General features: G+C 40.3%; 2 protein-coding genes across 2 annotated transcripts in view; both read right to left on the bottom strand.

Annotated features, from left to right (window-relative positions):
• PAX5 (paired box 5) overlaps positions 1-8,169 on the bottom strand; it is a 332,623-nt gene extending 324,454 nt beyond the window's left edge. The window contains exon 1 of the mRNA XM_043997512.1: positions 8,020-8,169. Within this exon, the coding sequence (XP_043853447.1) occupies positions 8,020-8,065 (46 nt within the window). The 5' untranslated portion in view covers positions 8,066-8,169. The remainder of the gene's footprint in view (positions 1-8,019) is intronic.
• A 12,480-nt stretch (positions 8,170-20,649) lies between these two features.
• On the bottom strand, positions 20,650-21,288 carry LOC122735931 (60S ribosomal protein L14-like). The gene has a single exon (XM_043977821.1). The coding sequence runs from the start codon at positions 21,286-21,288 to the stop codon at positions 20,683-20,685; it is 606 nt and encodes a 201-aa protein (XP_043833756.1). The 3' UTR covers positions 20,650-20,682.
• Between the last annotated feature and the right edge of the window lie 3,560 nt (positions 21,289-24,848).

The raw sequence follows: 24,848 nt of genomic DNA, 5'->3' as shown, positions 1-24,848 counted from the left end.
AAACACACTAAGAAGTCTGATCCTGATTGAAATATGTCATTCCACCCAGAATCTTAGGCTTTCCCATAATGCAGGTGTGTCTTACTTTTTCAATAGATGTCTGGCCTGAGTTGGCCTGTAAATCAATTTGTGTAAATTGAATTTTAAGTACCAAGAGAACTCATGATTGAAAGGAATTTTGTGGTGATTTTTTGAAAATTAGTCATCTTCCCTAGCTCTTTTACTCTTATTCTTTCCCATACTCTAAATGCCCTAAATCTCCATCTACTTATACTGCAATTGAAAAAAAGAATTAAACTTGCCCCCCCCACCATGCCTAGAATTCTCTCCCTACTATCTCTGCCTCCTATCCTTCATGGCTTCCTTCAAGTTCCAGCTAAAATCCCACCAATTTTCCCAATATTCGTTGTTGCTCTTTGCTCTGTTGGGTTTCTCCTATTTATCCCCTATACATCTTTTTTTGTGTATTATTATTTATATGTTGTCTCCCTATTCAAACTCTTTGAGAGCAGGGATGGGTTTGGGGACTTTGGGGGGGATGTCTGGTTGGGTTTTGTTTTGTTTTTGTTTGACCTTTCTTTGTATTCCCAGTGATTAGCACAGTGTTTGGCACATGGTAGATCCCTAATAAATGTTTGAGTGACTAGCAAAACCTGGCTTTCAGAATTCCCACTTATTGTATGGACTTGAGCAAGACATTTAACCTTTTGGGAACTCATTCACCCATCTTTAAAACAGGAATAATAATATGTACATTCCGTAACCTCACAAGGTTATTGTGATAATCAAATGAGATCAGGTATGTGGGAGCCTAAGACCAATATAAATGGAAGCTCTGTAAAAAATGCTGGAGGCATCACATTGCCATAGAACTATTCTCCATCTCAAAAGAGCCCCTGAGTAGACTCACAGGCTTTTTGAACATTTGGATCATTGATTCTCATTTATTTTCCCCACTGTGTTCTGCACAGCATGTGTTTGGAGCTTAATAAATACTGGAATCGCCTAATTTATCTGTTTTGTACATTCTAATTTTCATCAAATGGGGGACAACCAGGTGGCTTAGAAGATAGAGTGTCTGACTTGAAGTCAGAAAGACCTGAATTCAAAGCCTAGCTCAGGATTTAGCTGTGTGACCCTGGACAAGTCACTTAACTTCCTTCACTTCAGTTTCCTCATCTGTCAAATGAGTATAATAATAGTACCGACTTAAAAGGATTGTTCTGAAAGTGTGAAGGTAGGACAAGGGATCCTGTTTCTTATGACCTTTGTGGTCCCTAAATACAGAATTACTGAATATATGTCCCACTCCATCCCCTCTGAAAAAGAAACAGAGTTTTAGGATTCCTCAGGTGTCTGCAAACCTCAAAGTACTATAAAAATGCTAGCTATTATTATTGTTTTTATTTTAATCAAGATTGCTCTCATCCTGTTTATTGTCAGACATCTTTGAAGACTTATTTAAAGAACTCCGTGCCAATGTCTAGAAAGATAAGGTGCTGTTATGATACCCAAATGAGATCATGGGTGTGAAGAATTGTGCAAACTAGAAAACAGTTGCGTAAATGTGGGGGATTGTTGTTTCTTAAGGAAAACCTTCCTCTCGGTATTGATCTGCTCTCCCTCAGTACAATTTGGAGAGCCCTGTGCCTCTGGGGGACGGTGTCAGTGTTCCAACAGTGGTGATGAAAAGGATGCTTGATGTGAATATTTCCTTTATAATTTTCGTCTAGCTCAAAAGGATTGGAAACAGAGACCAGAGATGAAATGCCAGGAAGCAATCTTTCCCTCTCTTCCTGCCCCCATATCAATTACTATATTTATACTTTGGTTGATTTTTTAAAAATTATTTTTAAAGGTTTTGTTGAATCAGTCGTTCTTCTTCCTCTCCCCCCCCCCACCCGCTACAATTCCTCCCTCACCTCCTTAAACATTCTATTCGAAGTATGAAGTAGTCAACGTGACTTCTGCTATGAGTTTACACTTTTCCCCTACCTGTACATCGTATGCGCCAGAAAAGCCAAATATCGGAATTCAAAGGGAGGGGAAACCTTGACCCTCAGATTCCTCAATTATAATGTAGGGATTATAACAGCAGCTACCTTTCAGAATTGTTGTGACGATCAAATTAGATAATATTAGTAAAGCTCTTAGCATAGTGTCTGCCACATAATAAGCTCTATATAAATGTTTATTCTCTTCCCTTCCTTTCCCAGAGTCTACCACTGATCTAGGGCTCTGTGTGTCCGCTTTTAAAGACGGGAAGTTCAGGGGACTTCTCCTGCTTTCCCCACCCCACTCCTCAGCCCCAATCCACGATCTTTTCCGCTGACTATTCCCACCTTACACACCTACTATAGCGTACCATGGCCCTCACCCAATCTGAAAAACAAATTGGCAAGAAAACTGAACTAAAAAAAGTAATCGTTGAAAATGCTTTTCGAGTGTCTCCTGAGAAAACGAAAGTAGGGCAAGGGATCTTATTTCTTCGGACCTTTGCTGAAAGTCTGTGGTCCACCGCACCCCCTCTGAAAAAAGAAACAGAATTTGGGGGTTTTGAGGTGTCTATGTCAAGTTCGTTTTAGAGCTTGTGAAGGACGGAGACTGCCTGGTTTCCATATCTTTGGGTTTGGAAGAGTTCCTTGTTCTTTGGTTTGTATGCTTTAAATGTGAGATATCTCTGTCTCTTTCTTCTGCACCTCTCTCTGTGTGTCTCTTTCCTTGTCTTCGCATGTCTCTCCGGATCTCCGTTTCTCTCTCCGTCTCTGCTGTCTTTCTGTATGTCTCTCTGCCTCCTCCCTGTCTTCCTTTTTCAGTGTCTCTCTCTGTCTCTGTCCATCGTCTGCTCATACTCAGTCCCAGTTCGTCCTCTGGATCTTTTTATTTTTGCGGGAGGGGCGGGTGGCGGGGGGGGGGAGTAAAAGAATCAAAGCGTCGAACCAAATATCCCAATTTGAACTGAGGAAGAATGGGTGAAAAGTTTGGGACTTCTCTAATCTACGTGCTTTTCTTCCTTCTTCAAACTACTACCATCAAAAGTTGGCTGGAAGAAGCTAAAAACCTGGTAACTTCCCCTGGCAAAATGTGCTATTGTACTAAGAAATGTTTTGCTTTTTCGCGTGTGCCTTTTTTTTTTTAAAGAACGTGGGAAGACGTGTGCTATTATTTACCATCTTTCTCAGAACTCAGACCTAAAGCAGAAGCTGGAGATGCACGTGGTAACCCCCAACTTGCCAACCCCTTTCCATTTTTCCTATCTTCCTTCCCCCCCCTCCCCCACCCCCCCCTCCCCTATTCTCTTCCACAGGCTGCCGAACTCCGGGACTAAAAAGTGATTGCCAGCCACTGGGTTCCTGGGAAATTATTGGATCAGAGTATCCTCTGTTTGCCGAAGAACAATGCTCCTCAAAGATCTGCTTTAGCAAGTGTTTTGTACGCCCCATAGTTTGCTACGTTCACAATAGTAGTTGAGGTCTAGCTTTTGGTAAAATGGCAACAACTGGTCTGTTCTTCTCCTTAAAGCCATATAAGATAAATAATGCAGACAGCATTATAGGGCCGGACTCCGGGGTCACCCTCCAGCCTCCCTCCTCCTTTTACTCCCTAGAAACCATATAAAGTCTAGAAGCCCTGATGAGTGATTATGTAAACCCACCCAGGATGGCAGAAGCTGAGAGTGGAAGTGTGGTCCCCACGTGTGTCCTACCAGAGAGTGTTTGACAGCGAGATTTGATCTGAAAGTAAACAATTCTATAGATTATTTCACGGGTCACAGAGAGGAAAAGCACCTCCCTTAACAGACTGCTTAGATTCAGTGACCTGTCAGGCACCAGGAGACCAGGGTGTCCATCAGTACCACGTTACCCCTGAGCGAGACTCAAAAGAGACTAGGCTAAGCCTCCCCTCCCCTTTCCTCTCCCCAAGCTGTCTTCTTCCTCTACTTCTTCCTTTTCCTCATTGTGGCTGATTCCCGTGTCAGAGAGAGCTAGGAAATTGCTAACTCTAATTCATCTCAATGCATTCTCTAATTCTTTTTGCTTTCTTCTCACTACACCCCTCCAACCAAAGAGAATTTGGAGGCCTACAGGATTTTAGTCCTTGCTGGGATACACATTATTGTTCAAATTGATCATTTTTCTGCATTTAAATGGGGAGGGGGATGCTAGTTTTCGAGGTTATAAGAAAGACAAAAGAGGAATCCCAGACTCCTACTTTGGCCTGAGTATTTTTTGAGTGGAAAAGCTTTTCAGACATGAGGAGTTGATTCCACCAATGAAAAGGATGTGTGACACCAATACCATCCCTAACCTTTCCAGGCACATACCAACCTAGTCTCACATCCTCCCAGCTGAGGTCCCTCACTGATAATTCTTCTAACTCAGCTGACCCTGTGGATGCTAAGGACAAATGCTGTGTCCAATCACTAAACCTGGAAAAGGTTGAAAATACTTGTGTGCCTGATGGCAAGGACCCATCTGTCATGGCCCAAGAAGACAGAAAAGAGAAAGAAGTTAGGCCTTAAGAAAAATTGGGAATAGAGGTCAAACCATTGGTACTGGTTAGTTTTTTGTGACTCTGGATCTAAGAGGCCAGTAAAAGGAAGTTCTGTGTCAACCCTTTACATCTCTCTAAATTGTGTCCTAATCCATTTAATTAACACCGACTTCAGCAGCTGAATCAGAATTTGCTCCATTGTAAGTGGGTTGAAGCATATAAATACTCCATTCCTAACTCATGACTCAACCAGTTTTGGAGGATCAGTCGGGGTGTGGTGGGAGAGGTTTGACAACTAGGTTCCAGACTGGAAGCATTTATTCCTCAACTAAGAGAAGATGACTCTAAGGAAAATTCCAACTTTTACTCCAATCCAAACCCTGAAAATGTGTCTTTTTCCTTGAACTATGAATCTAAACCTCTCAAGTTTCCAGTAAGGCCCAGCCTAGTAGAAGTGAAGTATGAGAACTACCCAGGGATAGAAAAGCAGACAAACTCAGATGGTTTGGCCTGTAGTTACCGACATAAACATTACTAAGGGAGGGGGCATGCCTGACCCTCCCCCACCCAATTACCTACCCTCTGCACCTACTCTCCAGTTTCCCCTTCTCCATCTCCTTTTCTGCTTTGTGGCCTCCTCCCATCACAGGTGGTCTGTAGGACCACACAATGGCCTTACTACCTTCCTCATACTGTTGGACTCAAATCCAGGAGACCCTCCCTTCTTCAAACCCCCTCACCTAGAAGGGGGCAGGTCTCAACTAGCATTTTGCTTCTTTCTCATTCCCTCCCCTGCTCCTAAGCAGATTTCTTTCCATGAATACACAGAGGGTCCAGCTGAGTATCCATCTCTCCAGCCTGTCCTTATCAACTAGAGGCTCAAGAATGGTGAAAGCTGGGGAACACAAAGCAACACCCACCCCCATGTAAACATACACACCTAAGAAAGGGGGGGAGGGGAAGGCAGTGGCATACATTCTTCTGCTGGAATGTGCTGGGAACGTCAGGGCCTGGACTTATCGCTAGAAATAAGTCGGCCTGAGCAGCCCAGAGCAAGAAGTAGAGAGGGGAGGGAAGGAGAGACTGGGAAACAGAAGAGTGGAAGAGAGAGGGATATGGGTGTCTGAACCATGTCCAAGAGAGCTCAAAGCTCCCCTCCTTTCCCTTCCAGTACTCCCTCCCTTCCTACTCCCTCACCCAACCCCATTCCCGCGCCTGAAGCAAAGAGGAATGAAATGCTTTATCGATTAAACGATTATTCAGGCGATTTAACTAATAAAAGAGCTCATCGATCTCCTTGAAATTACATTATTTATAGACAGCTTGTCAGTACACGAGTACTCCAACAGACACGGATACCATGCACTCCAGCGGCCCTACCTGCCGCCCCAACTCCTCCACCAGCATCAGCCACAGTGAGCTCTTATCCCCTTTTGCACAGTTGAAAATACATTCTTCGCACTCCCCATGCTCCAAATTCCTTCGCGGTCCCTGGCCTCACCTTTTCCTTGCAGAATATGGAATCCTAAAGCCGAAATATTTTTCCTAACGGCAGAACTGCAATTTGGTTTTGGGGGTAACTGAGAGAGCAATGCCAGGGCTGGGGTGGGAGGCGAGGTTTGGGATGCTAGGAACTATTGGGATAAGAAGGGGCCGAGAATAGGGACAGACCTCAATCTGCTGCGAAACCAATACCCTTCTCTTCCCGGTCCCCCCTCCCCATATGTCCTCCCCTCTCCACCTTAGATCTATGTGCACCAGACACAACAGGCTATAAGTGACTTTTGTAGATATTGTATGTCTTGGATGAAATCTGAAATCTGCAATTTTCCCCGCTCTGAAAACGAATCGAATCATAGAGGCAAGTCTAGAGCCTTTTCTTCTCTCCTCTCTTCTCCTCTCCTCTTCTTCCTCTTCCTCTTCCTCTTCCTCCCTCTCTTCTCCCCGCCTCTTCCTCCTTTGCTCTCTGATCCCTCCTTCCTCTCTCCTCTTGGATCAGAGGATCCAGAATCATATAAAAGCTAGTGTTTCTCTTAAAGGTTTCCGGGACTCTCACCACCACCCTCTTCTTTCTTTCTTTTCTTCTTTCCTCCCTCTCTCCCTGCTCTCCTTCTCCTTCTCCTTCTCCTTCTCCTTCTCCTTCTCCTTCTCCTTCTCCTTCTCCTTCTTCTTCTCCTTCTTCTTCTTCTTCTTCTTCTTCTTCTTCTTCTTCTTCTTCTTCTTCTTCTTCTTCTTCTTTTCTTCTCTTCTTCTTCTTCTTCTTCTTCTTCTTCTTCTTCTTCTTCTTCTTCTTCTTCTTCTTCTTCTTCTTCTTCTCCTTCTCCTCCTCCTCCTCCTCCTTTTCCTCCTTCTCCTCCTCCTCCTTCTTCTTCTCTGTGTCTCCTTCCCTTCCTACCTCCCTTGCCCTCCCCTTTCCACTTCACTCCCCCAAAACCCCATAACCCCATTCTAGTCCTCATCTCCCTCCCATATTGTTGCCAAGGGTGCTGCTCAAGCTCTACTGGCATATGGCTTATCCTCAAGGCTCCAGTGTTGCACAGAGACCCAGATCGATAACTGATACTTTTTTCTTCTCCTCACTTCCTCAGGAAAACCCAATTCAACTTCTGCACACAGTGAGCTCACTGGGTGTCTGGCAGCCACAGTTTGAGTGCAGGAGGCTGCCTAATGCCTTGAAGGCGCCCCTAGGCCCTATTTGTTGACTTTCCCTTTGAAAATAGTTGCTCTAGCTAATCCCTAGGAGATCGAAAAGATACATCCCAGGCAAACAGTGATCAATTCAACCCAAACATCTTGGTAAAATGAAAGCACCTGGCTTTTTGAATCAACATTTGGCTATTACTAGGAGCAACTACCCCCCCCCCAAAAAAAACAGACAAACAAACAAAAACCCCACAAAAGATATCTGCTATTTAGCTGAGGTTGAAATTTAGTCCTCTCTCTTAACTTTTGGACTCTGATTATGTAAGTTTAACTTTACAAACACATTTTTAGAATGCATACGTATATATGTTATAGGATTTTTCACATATTTAATCTATAAAATATATACACACAATATAAACACTCACATATACACATTTTAATAAGCAGGATACAGATACACTACATTATTTCATAGGCATAAGATACACAGTATAAAAATTAAAACATGTATTTTACATGCATGTACATATATTCTATAGTTTTCCATGCATAGACATGTATATTAAACACTCAAAGTTCAGGCTATGTATGCATATTTTAGTATGACTACATCCACACACTACAGATATATATACACACGTGTATATGTTTCTTGTCTTCGTATATCTCATATATCATAAATATAATATAGATGCATGCATATAATCCACGTTAAAAAAATAGCCTACATATGTTCACATATCTAAGTATCATTCAAAAAACAACAATAAATCGAGAGATCTGTCAGGATATTTAATGAATATTATGTATGTATAGTAAAGCCAGTTTCATAATTATGTATTACAACTCTCTGTAAAAAAAAAAGAAACTCAGTCCTACCTGTTCTACTGGTCCTGGAAGTCGGGTAGTTTTTCTCTAATTCCATTCCGATTTTTCAGGACTTGGTGGAATGGACAGGGAAAAAAAGTTTCCACTTTTTTTAGGTTTTTTTTTTTTGTAAGGGGCTGCTTGCAGGTCGGAATAATTCAACTCTTCCGCTCCCCGTCGAGCTTTTGCAGCTGATCACTGAGCTGAAACTAAACGTTTTAGGTGGAAAAAAAAGCCTCCGAAGGAACCGTGAAATGATTAAGGAACTAAAGAGCTTCTCGCCATGTGAGATCATGTCCTGTTCTCTAAAACATCACAAGATGTCCCCAGACGCATCCAAAACCCAAGAAACTCTGACATCGTTTCTAGCAAGAATCAAAGTTTGTTTGCAACCAACTGCCTGAAAGTATGACTTTAGATGTTTACAGAGCACTGTTGGGGAAGCCAGAGAAAGATGACTTTACTATATTGAAAAACAAACAATCCCACCACCACCACCACCACACATCTAAAGAGCTTTTATAGATTGGGGGTGGAGGGAGACGGTTGCAAGTGGGGGAGGGAGGGAAGGATTAATAAACTTTTCAACATAACCGACTCCTACAATCAACAGAAAAGGAGAGCTGAGAGAAACATAGCTGAGCATCGTTTTCACGCAGTCCGCTGTTCTATGGAATGTTATTTCCTACTTCTTCACAATGTGTGTGTGGGTAAAGTCAGTGGAAGCGGAGGAGGTCGAAGAGGGTTTTAACCTTCTTGGGACTCTATGTCTCCTTATTATCCCATGATGCCATGCATCGTGGTTTAAAACTAGAGATGGTTTTTACTGAAACTCAGTTGTGGCCCAATTTCTTACTTTAGCGAGACAGCAGCTTTTCAAAAAACTACTGTGCATAAGTAGAAAGCACATAGCCAGCTCTGGTGAACATTTTAAAAAATAAAATAATAATAACTTCCTTTTTAAAGAAGGAAAGTAAAGGATATTTAAAATGGAGGTGAGGATTTATCATAATACACTAAATTAAGTTTAAAAACAAACAAGCCTCTGAGATAGTGTGCAACTCCTTTGTGAATATCCTCCTTAGGGCCCACATAATGCTACTGAACAAATCGAAAAGCTCCCCCACGCCCTCCCCCCCAAAAAATTCAGTGTAACTAAAATTAAAATTTCCCCTCCCCCTAGAAAAATATTCATGGTCCCCTCTCCCTCCCTGCTTCATTTTATAGACTTTCCTTTCAGGATGATTTTTGGAGATATAGAGGCCAGATCGTTCTATTTTTTAAAAGTACCATTTTATCTATTTCTTTATGACTAGATCTTGACTGTATTTATTTATAACTATATCTGCGTATAAGTGTATATGCGTATGTGTCTGTATCATATTAACCTGCACAGACAAGTATTGTGATAAACTAAGGCTTGCTTTAAGAGAAAAATAAAATATCCATTTCAAAATAATTGTTTAAAATATTTTCTTTTAATCTCTGTAATTTAGTAAATATCATTAATTTTTGAAATATTCTTGCTGTCTAAAATGTACCTGTTCCTCAAGTCAGCTAAACTACCCCTACCTTGCCATTACAGTTGAACTTGGTATCAAAATAGTTGCTTAATCTAGACTCTTATTTTTCTTGAGTTCAAAATACATGCTTTCCTGAATACAGTTTGAAAAAAGTGAAAACTCTTCTCTTTTGGCAAATTTAGTGCATAAAAAAATAAGTAAAAGCTGGTGTTGCTTCAATGGTAAATGATACTTGTATGCAAAATGTTTTCTCACATGCAGAGGAATGGAATGTCCTAGGACCAAGCGCAGAGAGCTAAACTAAATACCTGTCCTCAGAGTTAAGGCGTTAAAAGAGACCTTAAAATAAGCAGTAAATATGGTACCCTTTTACTAAACTCTTCAAACACCAAAGTTCATTGTGATATGGTGGAAAACAATGATAAAAATGCACCTTCATGAAAAGCAGTGTAATTTCTGAATTCCTCTTAATAAAAAGGACTTGATTTGTTTTTATCATTTCAGCATAAATACCATGACCATTTTCCCAAACAAGGAAGCTTTTAATTCTCTCCCCACCCCTCCTTTCTCTGTGACACACAAAATACGCTTCAAAAAAAAAAACTTGTTTTGGCAGCAAAATATGATTTGCCAAGGAATTATTTGTGGTGTGTGAAGTTTTTTTTTTTAATTAAATAAAGATTATGCAAATTGTGCATCTTGGAGATTAGGATCCATACCATGCAGATACGTTTGTCTCAGTTCATTTTGACCCCAAATATGATGCAACAAGCCACCCTTGGAGTTCTTGACCCTCTCTTGTATATAAATATACCCATTTAAGTGGAAACTACTTCCCCACATGGATTGTGCAAATGAAGGAAAAGCCTGAAAATCTCCTCACTCTTCACAAGTCATTTCTGTGGCAACAGCCTTCAGAATTAATTAACGTTCAAAGAAGTAACCTGACCAATCTCCGTTAGGATAAAAATTTAGGGGGGGGGGGCGTAGTTTACTTTAATTTCAGGTGAAACAATACTTTGACGTGTAATTTAAAATGTTTTTTAAAATAACCACATGAAGTAACATCTATATATTTTAGCAATAATTTTCATACTTTACGAAACTTATACAATTGTAAAAAGCAATTATTTATAATGACAAGTTCACTAGGCTGTCTGGTACGTATTTCCCTGAGAATTTTTGTTTGCTTTTGTTTTTCACTTCCTTGCCTCCACTAATCATTTTTTATTTCATTCTCTATATATGAATGCAAAATATAAAAACGTTTTACTGTCTTTCAGTAATCTTAAGAAGTGCCCCTACTCCTCATCCTCGATTCGATTCAACCAAAGAGTTCCTTTCCCTTAGAACGTGTTGGTGAGGAAAAGAAATCCTGCAAAATGCAAACTTTCCATTTCTCCCAGTTCTCAGAGACAGATCTTGGAGAATTCCTACTCAGCACTGAACTGAACGGGAGGTGGGGAAGATGGGAGAAATTACCATTTGGAGGAATCAGAAGTCTTTTTATTATTATTATTACAATTTAACATGTTTTCTTTTTTCTTTCTTTCCTTTTTTTGTACTTTATCAGATTATATGATTGCCGTCCTTTTCTGGGGAAGGAGGGTCCTTTTTTGTTGTTTCTGTTTTTGGTAAGGGCACCTACTTTGGTACAGTATTTCATCTGCGAGTAACAACCTGCATCTAGCTCCACCATCATCCCAGAAGTGTTCAGGAGAGGGACTCACTGCTACCAATAGCTAAAATCAGAAATATTCGATTTGTAACAAGAAAAGATAATCGATTTCCAAATAATACAGTGAGGAATCGTTTACTCTTGGATGATAGAGGAGTCCCTCCTTGTTTGATGTTTACAGTATCTATGTGTAAGCTAATACGACCTAAACTAGGACTTCCCTTAAAGGCATAAATCTGTGCAATACTGTAGCCATATACGTCTTGCTCTGTGCCCGCTAACAGTTGTGGACGTGTCTTTTTTGCCCACAATTCCTCCCCTACGCCAGGATAGCTCGCACACAAGAATTTCGGGCTTGCCTTTATCTGTCCCTTGTCCCACAATGGAAAAGTATTTATAATGGTGAAACTCCGCGTCTGGGATATACCAACAAAATAGTGATTTGCGTAATCGTTGCAAATATATCTTTGCTCAATTGTTGCCTATTTCACTGGTTGGAGAGGGGGGAACCCATAACCGGTTTCACTGATTGTTTTCACCGTTATCTCTTCTCGGTCCAGCGTAGACTATGAATCTGTTCGTTGAAATTTAGTATTTGTTTGACTGTCAGAGGCAGGAAGGGGTGGGGTGGGGTGGCTCGCTGACAAGAGGGGAGGTAAAGGAGGTGCGGGGGAGAGGGGGGGGAGGGTTTGAAAAAAGTGAAAAAGAAAATAAAAGCCATAGTCAGAGCGTCATCGGGTTTTGACCGTGTGTATTTTTTGCGCTGTTTTCCTCCCTAGAGAATTGAAAAACATGTTGAATGTATTTTTTAAGTAAATATGGAGGCTCCTAAAAATCCGATCCTTCATTTTCCTCTGAAGTTTAATTCCCCCTAAATTCCACACGCCTTCTAAGCGAGAGACGAAATAAAAACACTTTCTCTTTGGGTATGTTTTTTTTTTAATAAATTCATTCATGTATGTGTATGTGTATGCATTGTATGTTTCTGGTTTCTTAATCTTAACTTGGCTGGAGTATTTAAGACAGTTGGATTTGAGCAATTTAAACATAGTCCGTCTGGATTAAAAAAAAGCTACCGCCGTCCCCCAACACCTACTCCCAACCCCCGGTTTCCGTTCGGTTTCTTTGCTCCCCAGACCACCGATACTCTACTGCAGCAAGGGCCTGGTTTGGACTTCTGCTGCCTCTAAAAACCTCCATTTAGCTTTAGTGACTTTGAGTCTGAGGAAGAAAACTTGACATTTCGGAAAAGCTGTGGCCTCTTCCCTTTCTTCTCCCTTTCCTTGCCCTCCCACTCGCAAAATTCCTAAAGGTGAGAAATAGACCTCTAGGCGAACTATATACGCGTTTAAGCGGACATCAGCACGCCAGCTTGCGGTATTCTGATCGTCGTCTGCCTTTGTACTTGAAGCCTGGCAGAATTCGGCACAACTTCTTCCACTCCCGGGCGTAATGGCCACTGTCTTCCCAGAGAGGTGATGAATCAGCTCCCTCTCGTCCTCCTCCCCTCTTCTCAATCCCTCTCGCTCCTTACACAGAGCCAGTAGCAGACACGCGTACTTTGGGATCAGGACACTGCTTCTTGTCAATTGCCTGGAAGCCCAAAGTAGACCCGTGCGAGGGCCCAGCAGGAGGAAAAGCGGTACGAAAGGAGGCACAGGGTCTGGGCGCGCTGGGGAGCCAGGAGGAGCCGGACGTGTGGCAAGGGTCCCTGGGGCTGCCCACCCCTCCCGCACTCCTTCCCTCCCTCTCTCCCCCCTGCCGCGGCAACGTGTGCTCTAAGGGGCACACACCAAGGCTTTGCAGACACATTGAGGCAGTAGCCAGAACAGGTGGGGGAAAAGAGGAGGGGGGCCAGAGGTGGAGGCCGGGAAAGGGGACCTCCCAGTTAAAAAGCTTCAACAGAAGGGAAAGAAAAGCTCCTCGGTGAGGTTCATTCAGTTCTACAGTGCCCCCGGAACAAAAGGAAATCAAAAGCAGGAAGGGAAGGAATGCAGACAGATCTTCAGAAATGCTTCTAGCCCGGCTCGGATCACTGCGGAAGAGGGTGGCCGCACTTTGAAGTTTCAGCCGGAAGAAAAAAAGGGGAACCCCCTCCTCCTTGTCCCCTCCCCTCCTCCCACACACAGAAGAACCCTCCCATCTGCACCTCTGGTTGAGAGGACAGTCACGCCCCCAAACGTGCCGGTTCCCTCGGCTGTCCTCTTGGCCTCAAGGTAACCCCGGTCTCCAGACCTGGGCTGGAGTCCTGCCGAGGACTTGGCCTACAGAACAAGCACAGGATTCCCCTTCCGCCTCTTTTCGTTGGTTCCCAGTCCCACTAGTCCCTGCCGCCACCCCGGCAGCCCGAAAGTTGAAACCAAGGGCAGGAGCTGTCCGAGGCCTGGGCTGACCGAGGTGCAATCGCAATCACAGTAAGATTTCTACCTTCTGGGTCAGTTTTGCTATCAGTGCGACCTTGAGCAAGTTCCATCGCTCTTTGGGTCTCAGGGTCCTCCTATGTAAAATAAGGGGGTTGGACTAAACGATCCCTAAGGTCCCCTACTAAAGCCTGTGATTCTGTGAACTGCTGGCCTTGCATATCCTAACACTAAGAATTGCTTTCCCTTCTGTCGAGGGAGGAAAGCTTGCAGGATTCGTCTTCCACTCCATTCGCTTCTCCTCCTCCCCCCCCAACCCCCAGACCACAGCAAACACACAGATGCACTCGCGCGCGCGCGCATATTTGTTATTTAAACTGTCCATGCAAGAGTCTCGGGAGTGGGGGATGAGGAGGGGGATGGGGAATGGCTAGGGGGGCCAGGATAAAAAAACTGGGAGGAGGTGAGGGTGTCCGGGTGGAGGTGATAATGTCCTTCCTCGCTAACCCTCTCTCCACCTCCCGCCCCTCCCCCCCAACCTGGAGCCAGGCAGGTAGAAAAGAAGGTGCCTCGAAAATGTGTAGCACCTTCTTACGTGAAAATCGCTCTGTGAGGATCTCGGCCTCTTTCTCCCCATTGTAGAGGGCCTTGTTTAACTTCTCTGATCGTGGACCCCGAAGCCATATGGGGTCTTGATGTCTGGCCTGAGGCCTTAGATTTCTTAGCATGCCAGCTCAGCAAGAGCTTGGGGAGTTGGGGTCTGGAGCTATTAACAATGGCCTTCAGCTTCCTTGACGGAGGCCCATATTTCACCACCAAAAATTCTCCCCAGCAAGGATGCAAGAGAGTGCTCTAACTCGTCGGAGAGCTGCGGTAGGCCAGAGGGAAAGCCAATATCCAGTGCTCCCCTATCCATACTGGACGCAGCCTCAGACGAGAGTGGGATTCTGAACCTAAACCCGGGGTTAACAGGGCTTCGGTACTCCAGTCAGGGACAGATTCCCCACCCGACTTTGACCGCGCAGTTTATGCCTGGGCTGAGTCCCCTCCCTTGCTTCTTTCTTTCCCCGGCACAGGAACCTGGGAATAGCGAGTTTAGGAGGTTGAGTTGGAAGGGCTACTTTCCGAGAGCTGATTTAAAGGCATTGCCACTTTGCCCGAAATAATCGCACGCTGCCGGGGGCCAATTTACCAGTGATTTAGCTCTGCCAATCAATCAATCAATCGGCCAATCGGAAAACCTACCCCCCGCATTTCCCTGGCTGACTCTGCTAAGCTTGGTGTGACCTCGCGCTCCAGGAAGGCGCAGTCCCTAATCAACACTTTCGAATAGAGAGGATTCCCTAGGCCGGGGAGACACAGCACTGTATGAAAATGAACATTTTGTCATTTTTCTCCAAATCACATTTACGGGCCTCTAATAGAAACCAAAGAACTCTTACTCGTAGCAAGCCGAGAGAAAAGGAGTGACGCTTGAACACAGTGTCCCAGCTAATAATACATGCGAGAGACATGCCTACATCTTTTATTCTAAGTGTTTTAAATGGTTGAAAGCAAAGACTTCTAAAAATCGTAGCACGTGCTTTTAATGCATTGTGGAGAAATGTTAAAAGTAAGATTAAAACACTCACAGTATTGCATTATGGCGACCCGTGTGACAAAACCTAGTTTTTCCTTATTTGTTTGGGGGCTATAACTTAAGATGTTACAGAGTTTGGTGCAAGTGACCAAAAAACTGGCTTGTTTGCACCGATTAATTTCAATTCAAATCCAATAAGCAGTTACTAACCTTTGATTCTGACATCCACTGAGAGATGGAGAAATTGTTTTCATATAAGGGCAGGAATAGACCTGGTTGTGAGCCTTGCTTTGGTGTTTTTATAGAACATTTATCCCTGTAAAGTTCAATGTGTAATCTTCAATTTTTTAAAAAGTGCTTTTAATTGTAGTTACATTTTTCCAAAAGCTATAACTTATGAGAAAACCGATTTTTGTAAAAAAAAAAAAAAAGCTTCTATGAACCTTGGTTTATTTGTAAAGTAAGGACTCACAAATTCTTGTTATATTTAATTTTTAACCTAATTTTTCCATAATTTGTATGTTAGAAAGTTCTCTTAGATCTGTTCTATTTCAGGTAAAACTAATGAGTGACTTTTTTTTTCTTTCTGGGTGTTATGTGTACTTCAAAATATGAACCAACATATGAGTTTGTTTAAACGTAATACAATTAAAGATAATTTCCTTCTACAAACTTTCAGAACATAAAAATGAATAAATTCCCAAGGGATTTTAAAATCTAAATTAGTAGTCAGGCAAAATTATTCACATGGTTTTAGACACAGATCAAAATGATGCTTTCTATAGCAAAGTGATGCACTTAATTAGGCCATATTTTCAGTTATTTCCTGAGAACCTTTGATTATGTATTTCTATAATAATTATGATATGTAATACTCTCAATGAATATGCATCACAGCAAACATAAGGTCCCATCCAAGAAGATTAGAATATAAATCAGCAAAATGCCAAATTTTGCTTAAGCATTCACTTAACTCCAGGCTATTCCTTTTGTCTCGTCTTGTTTTGTTTTGTTTTGTTTTGTTTTACTTTTTCCTTTGAAGAGAAAATCAGGTGGAGAGAGAATAGAGCTGCATTGGATCAGGTCTAAATTTGTTTAAATAGTTTTTTTTTTAATGGTTCTTCAAATAAGCTACTAAGCAACTATTTTTAGTAGTTTGTACACTCGCCAATATTTTCAACTTATTGACCATTCAAATGAGAAGTACATTTAAAAAAAAAGGTTTCCTCTTATTCTAAGGATCTTTGATATGAATGTTATCAGCCTTAGAGACATCAGACTAAATTCCTAGTAATTTCTTGAAATGCTACAGGCAGAGATCCAAGAGAAAAATAACATTTCACAAAATTGCCTTTTCGCTACATTCTTGTCCTTCTATATTCCACTAAGGAACTATGGCCCCTTTGATACATGCAATTATATAAAATAAAACCCCATCCCTAAAACTATCCCCCTGTAAAAACTTTAAGTTAGCATTTGAAGGTCACCTATATAGAAAAAAATGTTTTAAAGGTTTTTTTAATGTTAAATATTTCTAATGAAAAGTAATAGAAAAAAAATTTCCCCTTTTTCTAAGTGAGAATTCACCAGCAACAAAATAAAACACTAAAAGAAAATCCTAATAACTGGCCAATGATCTTTTGAGAACCTTTAAAAAAAGTTGTATTTTAAAATGAATATTCATTAAGCAAAATATTACAGTGATTAAAAAATGATAAGGTATTTTTCTTCATGAGTCTTTACAAATTATCTAGAAAACCAACCAAGAAATATGTACTCAAGTGTTCAAAATATTTTACCACTATAAGTAAATATATATAGGTATATATAAGTAAAGCTTATATATATATACTTATAAGTATATATAAGTAAAGCTCACCTGTACATAAGTAAATGTCACTTATTATCTGTGCATACATATGTAAGTAAAATTCTCTTGCCTTTTAATAGCATTGGAGCTTAAGACAAATCCAACTTGAAGAAATTGGGGAGATAATTTATTGCCATTTTAGTAGTCAATAGTGACTGATGTATCTTGTAATTTGCTTTTCTGTACATGTATCACATGAGGTAGGGTAAAGAGAATTTTAAGAAAAAGTTATAACTAATGTAAAAATACAGCCTGCATGAAGAATATTTCCCTGGATTTTACTCATAGCAAGGAGTTAGGTTAAAGCAGGCCTGACCTTTTGTCTTTTGACCTCTGATGCATGAAATTAGGTAGCAAAAGAAAATGTGAAGAAAAGACTTTTTATTAAAAAAAAAACATGAAAAAAACACAAATACCTGACGATACTCATTGCACCAGATCATAGCTATCCTACTGGGAATGATTTGTTTGTAAGATCCCTTGTCTACTAGGCAATTGACTTGGGGGTTTTTGTTTGTTTATTTGGAAAAAATCTATGTCTATTAGTTGGATTGACCCTTTTAATTAAGAAAGGACTTGTGTCTTGTGCTTGGTTACTTCCTTGGTTATACCACCATCTTAAAAACATTTAGTTCAGGCATTTTTCTTTAAAAAACATAAATGTTGAATTTTCAGAGAGTTATAAATTATAACATTAGTCTCTAAACATTCTTTTTGTTCTCTGTATGCATTGCTTTCACAGTCTGGAAAGTATGTCAGGAAATCACTTAACCCATGGCTACTTGTCTTTAGTTAGGAACACATCTGAACTACCCCAGACAGAAAAGAATCTGGTCTAATTGTAAAGACTTTTTGAGAAGGATGATTTTCTAACCTGCCACATTATCCCCGCTCTTAGGAACATTTTCCTAATGTCTGCTATTCACTCCCTCAGGCTGCAGCTTAAGCCTGGTTTCTCTTGTTTTGCCCTTAGGGGAGAAAGGGAACAGTTGATCACCATTCTCCGTAGATGTTTTTTTCTTCATATGCAGTTTGGCTCAGTTCTGTCACTCTGTATAGAGATGGCATAAATGCATGCTGAGATGCTACATTCATGGATGGAGTATGGGAGGTAAATCTCTCTTCTTTCACAGGCCTGAAAGAAAATATCGTAGAGGACTGGAGTCCAATAGTTATGCATTCCCATTCCCTACAAAAATGCTCTGGATCTCCGGAATTTGTCAGTCCTACTCTGCTCTATTTGGTTTGCCTATACTCTAGCAAAGCAGCAGTTGAAAGCTGCTGTTTTCCCCCATGAAGCACCAATGCAGAAGGGAGAATATGAGAAGGAAGCCCCTTTCCTTTCTACACTCAGGATGATGCATTGCTAATGCCCTACTAGGATTGAAAAACAGAAATAGACCCCACCCACAACAAATTCATGCTGTTCAACTTCAATCTGGTCCTCACTATCCCTTGGCAACCCAATTATTTATCTTTCATTGACTCCCTAGCAGTCTTTTCACAGTAGCTGTTCCAGAGTTTCTCCTCTCCACTCAAGCCCCCAGTTTTATCCCCATCTTCTTACGCTCACTTTCTATTTCACTCTCAGCCAACTAAGAAGATTTACCTTCTACTGTACATAAATTCTATCATCTAACTGAATCTTTCACCCCCAGTAGTCCTATTTCTACATTTATCTTCTCATTCCTCTTTTCAGTAATAGAAGAAGCATCCCTCCTCCTTAATAAAGCAAACCGTTTCACTTGTGTTCTTACCCCCTTCCCTGCTTTTGGAAATTTGCTTTCTTAACTGTCTCCTCTCCAGCATTTTTAATCTTTCCTTTTTTCACAGATCCCTTTCCTAAAAATATTAATTCATCTATGATGGGGGAGGACATACTGTGCTGGGGTTCAAATTGGAGGAAAAGAAATGCTCAGCTTGAGCCCTTCCCCTCACCATATAGAAAAGATTATTGAAGAAGAAGCAAATCACAATGAAACAATAAAACATTTATTTAATTAAATCATGCTAATGAAATATAACAAAAAGTTCCTGCAATTAAGTCAACCTCATAAATCCATCAAGGGAAAATGGAAAAGGTAAAGGAAATGAAGAAACTGGAGAGAGCACAGCTTTGAGTTGTTGCCAGAACAGTTCTGCCATCACTAGATCATTGCCTGCTCAGTTGTCACTGGATAAGGTTTCACCTCAGCTTAGCTCAACCATCAAATGCAAGAAGTCCTGCCTCTTCAGCTTTGGTTCCTTCAGGAGTGGATGTTCACCACTCAATGTCTCCTTTGCAGCTGATAAAGCTCCACTTTTTTTCATTATGCTTCAAGTAAGCATTTAGACCTCTGTCTCAGAGTGCTCTAATAAACCTCAAAACACTTGGAATGGAAGATTGGGCAGTGGGATGGGGGGTGGGGGTGGGAGGGTGGAGAGATATAAGCAGTGAATCCTCTGCTGGTATTCCTGTCATAAGAGCTAAGTCCTTGTCCTGATTATCCATTCAACAAACATTCATTCAGCTACTATTAAGGTATGGAGGGAGGGAAGTACAGGATGTGCATGCATGAGTTTTTCCTCTCTTAAGGAAACATTTGCTTAACTCTATTACTACCTTAACCAACTACCACTCTATCTCTCTCCTTTTCACTTCAAAACCTCTTGGACAGGTGGGCTACATCCACTGTTTTCATCAATTTATGAGAATAATCTCCATAGCCAAGAAGAATTCTTAAATCTCAGAGGTTCTTTAGTTGTGGCCACTTAAGGGGAATTTTTTTTTTCTCTAGATCAATGCTTACTCCTCCTGAGATCTTATATGACCTACATTATTAAAAGTCTCTGAAAAATTGGCACTTGTCAATCAACAGTTTCAGATGAAACTTCTCTAAGTAATAACCCCAAACTGTGTCTGGAGGGAGGGTGAAAAGGGGGAAGAGAAGAAATGTTCATTTTTCTTTATCCATTTCAATTAAGAGTAAGAACAAAAAATGCCTACTCTCTTCTATCCCTTCCTTCATGTTTCTATGCTCTTCTTCTGATTGGCCCCACTTATATAAAATACTAAGTTCCCTCCATTCTTCCTATTTTTTTCCTAGTACTTTTTTTTGGTCTCACTTTTTTCCCTTCTCTTAAGAGTTACAAAACAGAACAAAACTATTCCAAGGCTCTGTGTCTATCTTATTTAACTCCCTGCATTAGGATTCTGAAAGAATGTTTTTTCTCTTCTCTCCCTATTAGAATGTGAGTCCTTCATTATCATTTAGTCATTCTCAATTGCTCAAATGTATTTACTTTTCTAGGTTCCTCTACTATTCTGTTTACATTTCAAAGTTCCTGCTCAGAACTGGATTTTCATCAGCTATATTTGAATACCCTCTGTTCTATTCTGAGTATGTTTCCTCTCATGAAGGATTATACACACTTTGTAAGTATTTTGTGCTTTCTAATATCAAATTCCAAGATTTTCTCCTCTTTATGTTGGTTCTTACTAAGTCTTATGTGATCTTGATTGTAGTTCCTTGGTGCTTGAACTCTTTCTTTTTAGACTCTTGCAACTTTGTTAATATTTCTTTTTATTTTGTTATTACACAGCATGTGTGTAATAACAATACAATTATTGAGTTCCATTCTATTTTTTTTAATAGCAAAACCTTTATTTGATTTCTGGCAGCCCCTTATTTTTTGGCCTTGGGAGCAGCTGCTTTCTGGGCTGAAGCCTTCTGAGCTGGTGCCTTCTGAGCCACTCCCTTCTTGGCTGGGGCCTTCTGGCCCAGGGCTGCCTTCTGACCCTCAGCCTTCTTTGAGGGGATCTTCTTGGCAGAGACCTTTGAAGGCAGGGCCTTCTGGGCAGCTCCCTTCTTCAGAGAGCCCTTCTTGGTAGCCATCTTCTGGAGCTTCTTCATTTCATCCTTGATCATTCTGTTTCTCATCTTCTTGGGCTTCATGACCAGATAACAATCAAAATCTGTCATCTTGGCTTTCCTTTCTCTGGCTTCAATCTTCTTGGCCCATCTTGTGGCTTTCCATTTTGTATTGATGTTTTCTTTCTCCCAGGCAGCCCAGACATACTTCTGACAAGCACTGTGGGGGAACTTGAGAAGGAAGTCTGTAAGCTGCATACATTTAAATGGCATGGCCTGCCTCCGCACCCCACTGCATGGGCCATCCACCAAAGCCCCATTCTGATCAATAACATCCACAATTGCTACCAGCTTTCCTGCATGTAGCCTGAAGGAAATGTAGGCCACCCATCCAATTTCCACATAGCGCTTGAACACCATGTTGGCAGTACCGAGCAAGAAGCTCCATTCTATTTTCAAGGAGTCTACCCCTTGGGCCCCTAAGAAGAGCTAGGTGGTACAGTGGATAAAGTGCCAGGCCTAGAGTCAGGAAGAACTGAGTTCAAATCCAGCCTCAAATACTAGCTGTATGACCCTGGGCAAGTCACTTAACCCTGTTTGCCTCAGTTTCCTCATCTTTAAAATGAGTTAGAGAAGGAAATGGCAAACCACTCCAGTATCTCTGCCAAGATACAGACACAAACACACACACATACACACACACACATATTTGTGTCTAATAGTAGTCATATCTAGGGCAGAGGGGGAGGAAGGGAGAAGAAAAAAAAAGAAAGTTACACAATAACTTTATTATATATTTCAAATGAAAAGCAAGTTGTACATAATCGATTTGCAGTTTCATGTGCAATCCTCTTTTTCTATCCTACTTTGTATGGAAATGCTTGCTTTATTTCTTATGTTCAGAATTTTAAAAAAATAATAGAACTACTTTCAGGCCTACTGTCTACTTAGACTCTCTCATGACTCTTGATAATAGAGTACTTGGAAGATATAGGTATCATCTCTATATTAGAATATAAACAGTTTATCTTTGTGATTGTTTACCTTTTTTCTTTCTTTGACTTTTGTGATTATATTTCAAAGTTTCCACACAACTCTAGTCATTTAATTGGAAATGCTTGAAAGTTCTCTATTTTATGAAAAATCCACTCTCCCCCCACCCCAGTTTCCCAGTTTTGCTGGGTAAGTTATTCTTGGTTGGAACTGTAGATCCATTGCCTTCTGAAATATTATAATCTAAGCTCTCAACATGTTTATGGTAGTGGCATCCAAATCATGTATGATCCTTACTGGAATTCTTTCTTTGTAGGATTTTTTTTTCTTTAACCTGGAAGCTCTGAAATGCTGCTATAATGTTTTGGGGAGTTTCCATTTGGTTGTTTCAGGAAGTAACCATGGATTCTTTCTCTTTCTACTTTGTCCTCTGATTCTAAGAGATATGCAAAGTTTTACACTTAAAAAAAATATAATGTCTAATATCTTTTTTTGGTCATGGCTAAAGTCCAATGATTCTTTTGTTGTTGTTGTTGTTGTTGAGGCAATGGGGGTTAAGTGACTTGCCCAGGGTCACACAGCTAGTAAGTGTCAAGTGTCTGAGTCTGGATTTGAACTCAGGAGCTTCTGAATTCAAGGCCAGTGCTTTATCCACTGCACCACCTAGCTGTCTCCCCAATGATTCTTAAATAATCTCTTCTCAATCTATTTTCCAGGTCTGTTGTTTTTGCTATGAGATTCCTTATATTTTCTTTTTTTTTTCCCCAATCATTTGGCTTTGTTTTAATATTTCTTTTTGTCTAATAGAGTCATGACTTTCCATTTCGTCTTTTCTAATTTCAGAGAGTTTGTTGCCTGGACAAGCTCGTATATCTTGTGCCAAGCTATTCATTATTTTTCCAATTCTTTCTTCCATAGCTTTCATTTTATCTTCTCCATTTTTTCCCTCTAATTCTCTCATTTCATTTGTTAAAAAAAAATCCTTTTTTAAAACTCTTACTTCATCTTTTCCAGGAATTTTAGTTGAACTTGTAGCCAAGATATGTTTTTGTTTTTCCTTTGAGGCTTTGCTTATAGATGTTTTGGAGTCATTCTCTTGTTCTGGGTTTGTGTCTTAATCATCCATCATCCTCATAGATCTTTATGGTGTGATTCTTTTTTTTGTTCGCTTACTATTCCAGTCTACTTCCTGACTTTGATGATAACAGGGCAGTGGGCATGTCCTGTTTGGGGCTCCAGTAGACTATACTTTTTGCCACTCTTATCTTGGTGCTAGTTGTATTTTTGCCTTTTTAAAAAGAGATTCTTATCATTGGTCATTCTAGGATTATTTTCAATTATCCGTTGGACAATTGGAAATCTTCACTTCTTGAAGACTTTTCACAGAGCCATGTTAACCATGCTCCCTAATTATATATGTAATTGATAGGAATATATATGTGTATATATATATATATATATATATATATATATATATATATATAAAACCATTCCTCAATAAATAAGTGGTAAAAAGACCATATACCACAAGAAGTTACAAATGCACAAAACTTAAATTTAAAAGTTATTATAAAATTATATTGTATTTAAAAGTTATTAAAATTATTTTTATATTAAAGTAAAATGAATGGGGTATTTAAACAAGTCTGTTTAAAAGAAGAATTGCAAATTGCAAACTATGAATAATCATTAGAAAACAAATTCCAAATCACTAATAATAATATAAGTTAAAATAACTCCAAGGTTTCACCTCACACCCTATAAGTGTGGAGAAAAAAAGGTGACAAAAAGGGAATAGACAATAGTAAAGTACTATGGGAAGACTGTTGGTAGAGCTCTATAGATAAAAACTTAAAAGATATCATACAATAAAATTAATTCAACTGTCCAATATTGTTTTGATTCAAAGAAAGAATTATTGGGTATATAATCTAAGTATTTCAAAGACTTTAAAAAGTTCCCATATAAGCTGAAGTATTCATAGCAGCATTCTTTGTTTTATCAAAGAACTGAAAACAAAGTAGGAGCTTACTGATTGGAGATGGCTGGGGAAAAAAAGAACTGTGGTATGGGAAAGTAATAGAATACTATTTTAGAGTAAGAACAACAAATATGAGGATTTTAGAGAAGCATAGAAAGATGTATAAGAGCTAATAAAGAGTGAAATAAGCAGAATCAGTTATAGAAAAATAAAGAAACTGTTACATCCAGACAACAATTTATTTAGCAAGGCATGAAGTTGCAGAAACAAATTGGGTTCAAGGCTCTTGGTCAGCACAAAGACCCAGAGGCTCATGGCCCTTTGTCTTTTATATAGTTTTTGAGAAGTCATTTGACCTATAATGGATGTGATACCAAAAGGTCATGCACTTTCTGAGGGTTCCCATTATTAAGTAAACACATGGACATTTCTATTCTCCAGAAAGGAGTCATCAATAATTAGAGTACATGTTTCCTTCCTGTAATCAACATTAGATGTCATCTCTCCTGGCAGTATCTGTGAATCTTCATCATCATTCCATGTAGCAAAAGAAAATGCTTTTTCTTTGGAGGTATGGTTCCACTATCTATGGAAGAACCATGAACCCATAGTACAATAGTCCTTTTCTGTGTCATATAGTTATACCTTCTGACCTCCTGTAACAAGTTTGGATTTCCCTATACTTCTTTGGCCTGGGGCATTGATGCTAAACTGACTGTAAAATCTGATAGATATGCCATTCCTTCAGTTCCCAGTGTCCAAAAGGATTACTTTACTGATCTTTCAAACTCTAAAAGGTTGTACTCTCCAACTTCCCTCACCTAAAATGAAAAAGAACAATTGCTGAGGTGAGTAAACAACCAAGGCCTGTACTCACAGGACTACACAAGGCTTAGTAGAGAGACAGCCCTACACCTCTTCCCTTAATAGCATTTTCTCTCACTAAATAACAACTGAAAGGGATTCAGACCAAAAACAGAGGTCCAACCAAGAGAGAAGAGTAGAG

The sequence above is a fragment of the Dromiciops gliroides genome, chromosome 1, assembly GCF_019393635.1.
Source record: "Dromiciops gliroides isolate mDroGli1 chromosome 1, mDroGli1.pri, whole genome shotgun sequence".
NCBI lineage: Eukaryota > Metazoa > Chordata > Mammalia > Microbiotheria > Microbiotheriidae > Dromiciops > Dromiciops gliroides.
The sequence above is the reverse complement of the archived record's forward strand: the minus strand, read 5'-3'. Positions and strand labels throughout refer to the sequence as shown.

Excerpts from the sequence above, each read along its gene's own strand:
- LOC122735931 (XM_043977821.1), bottom strand. The coding sequence starts at position 21,288 with ATGGTGTTCAAGCGCTATGTGGAAATTGGATGGGTGGCCTACATTTCC.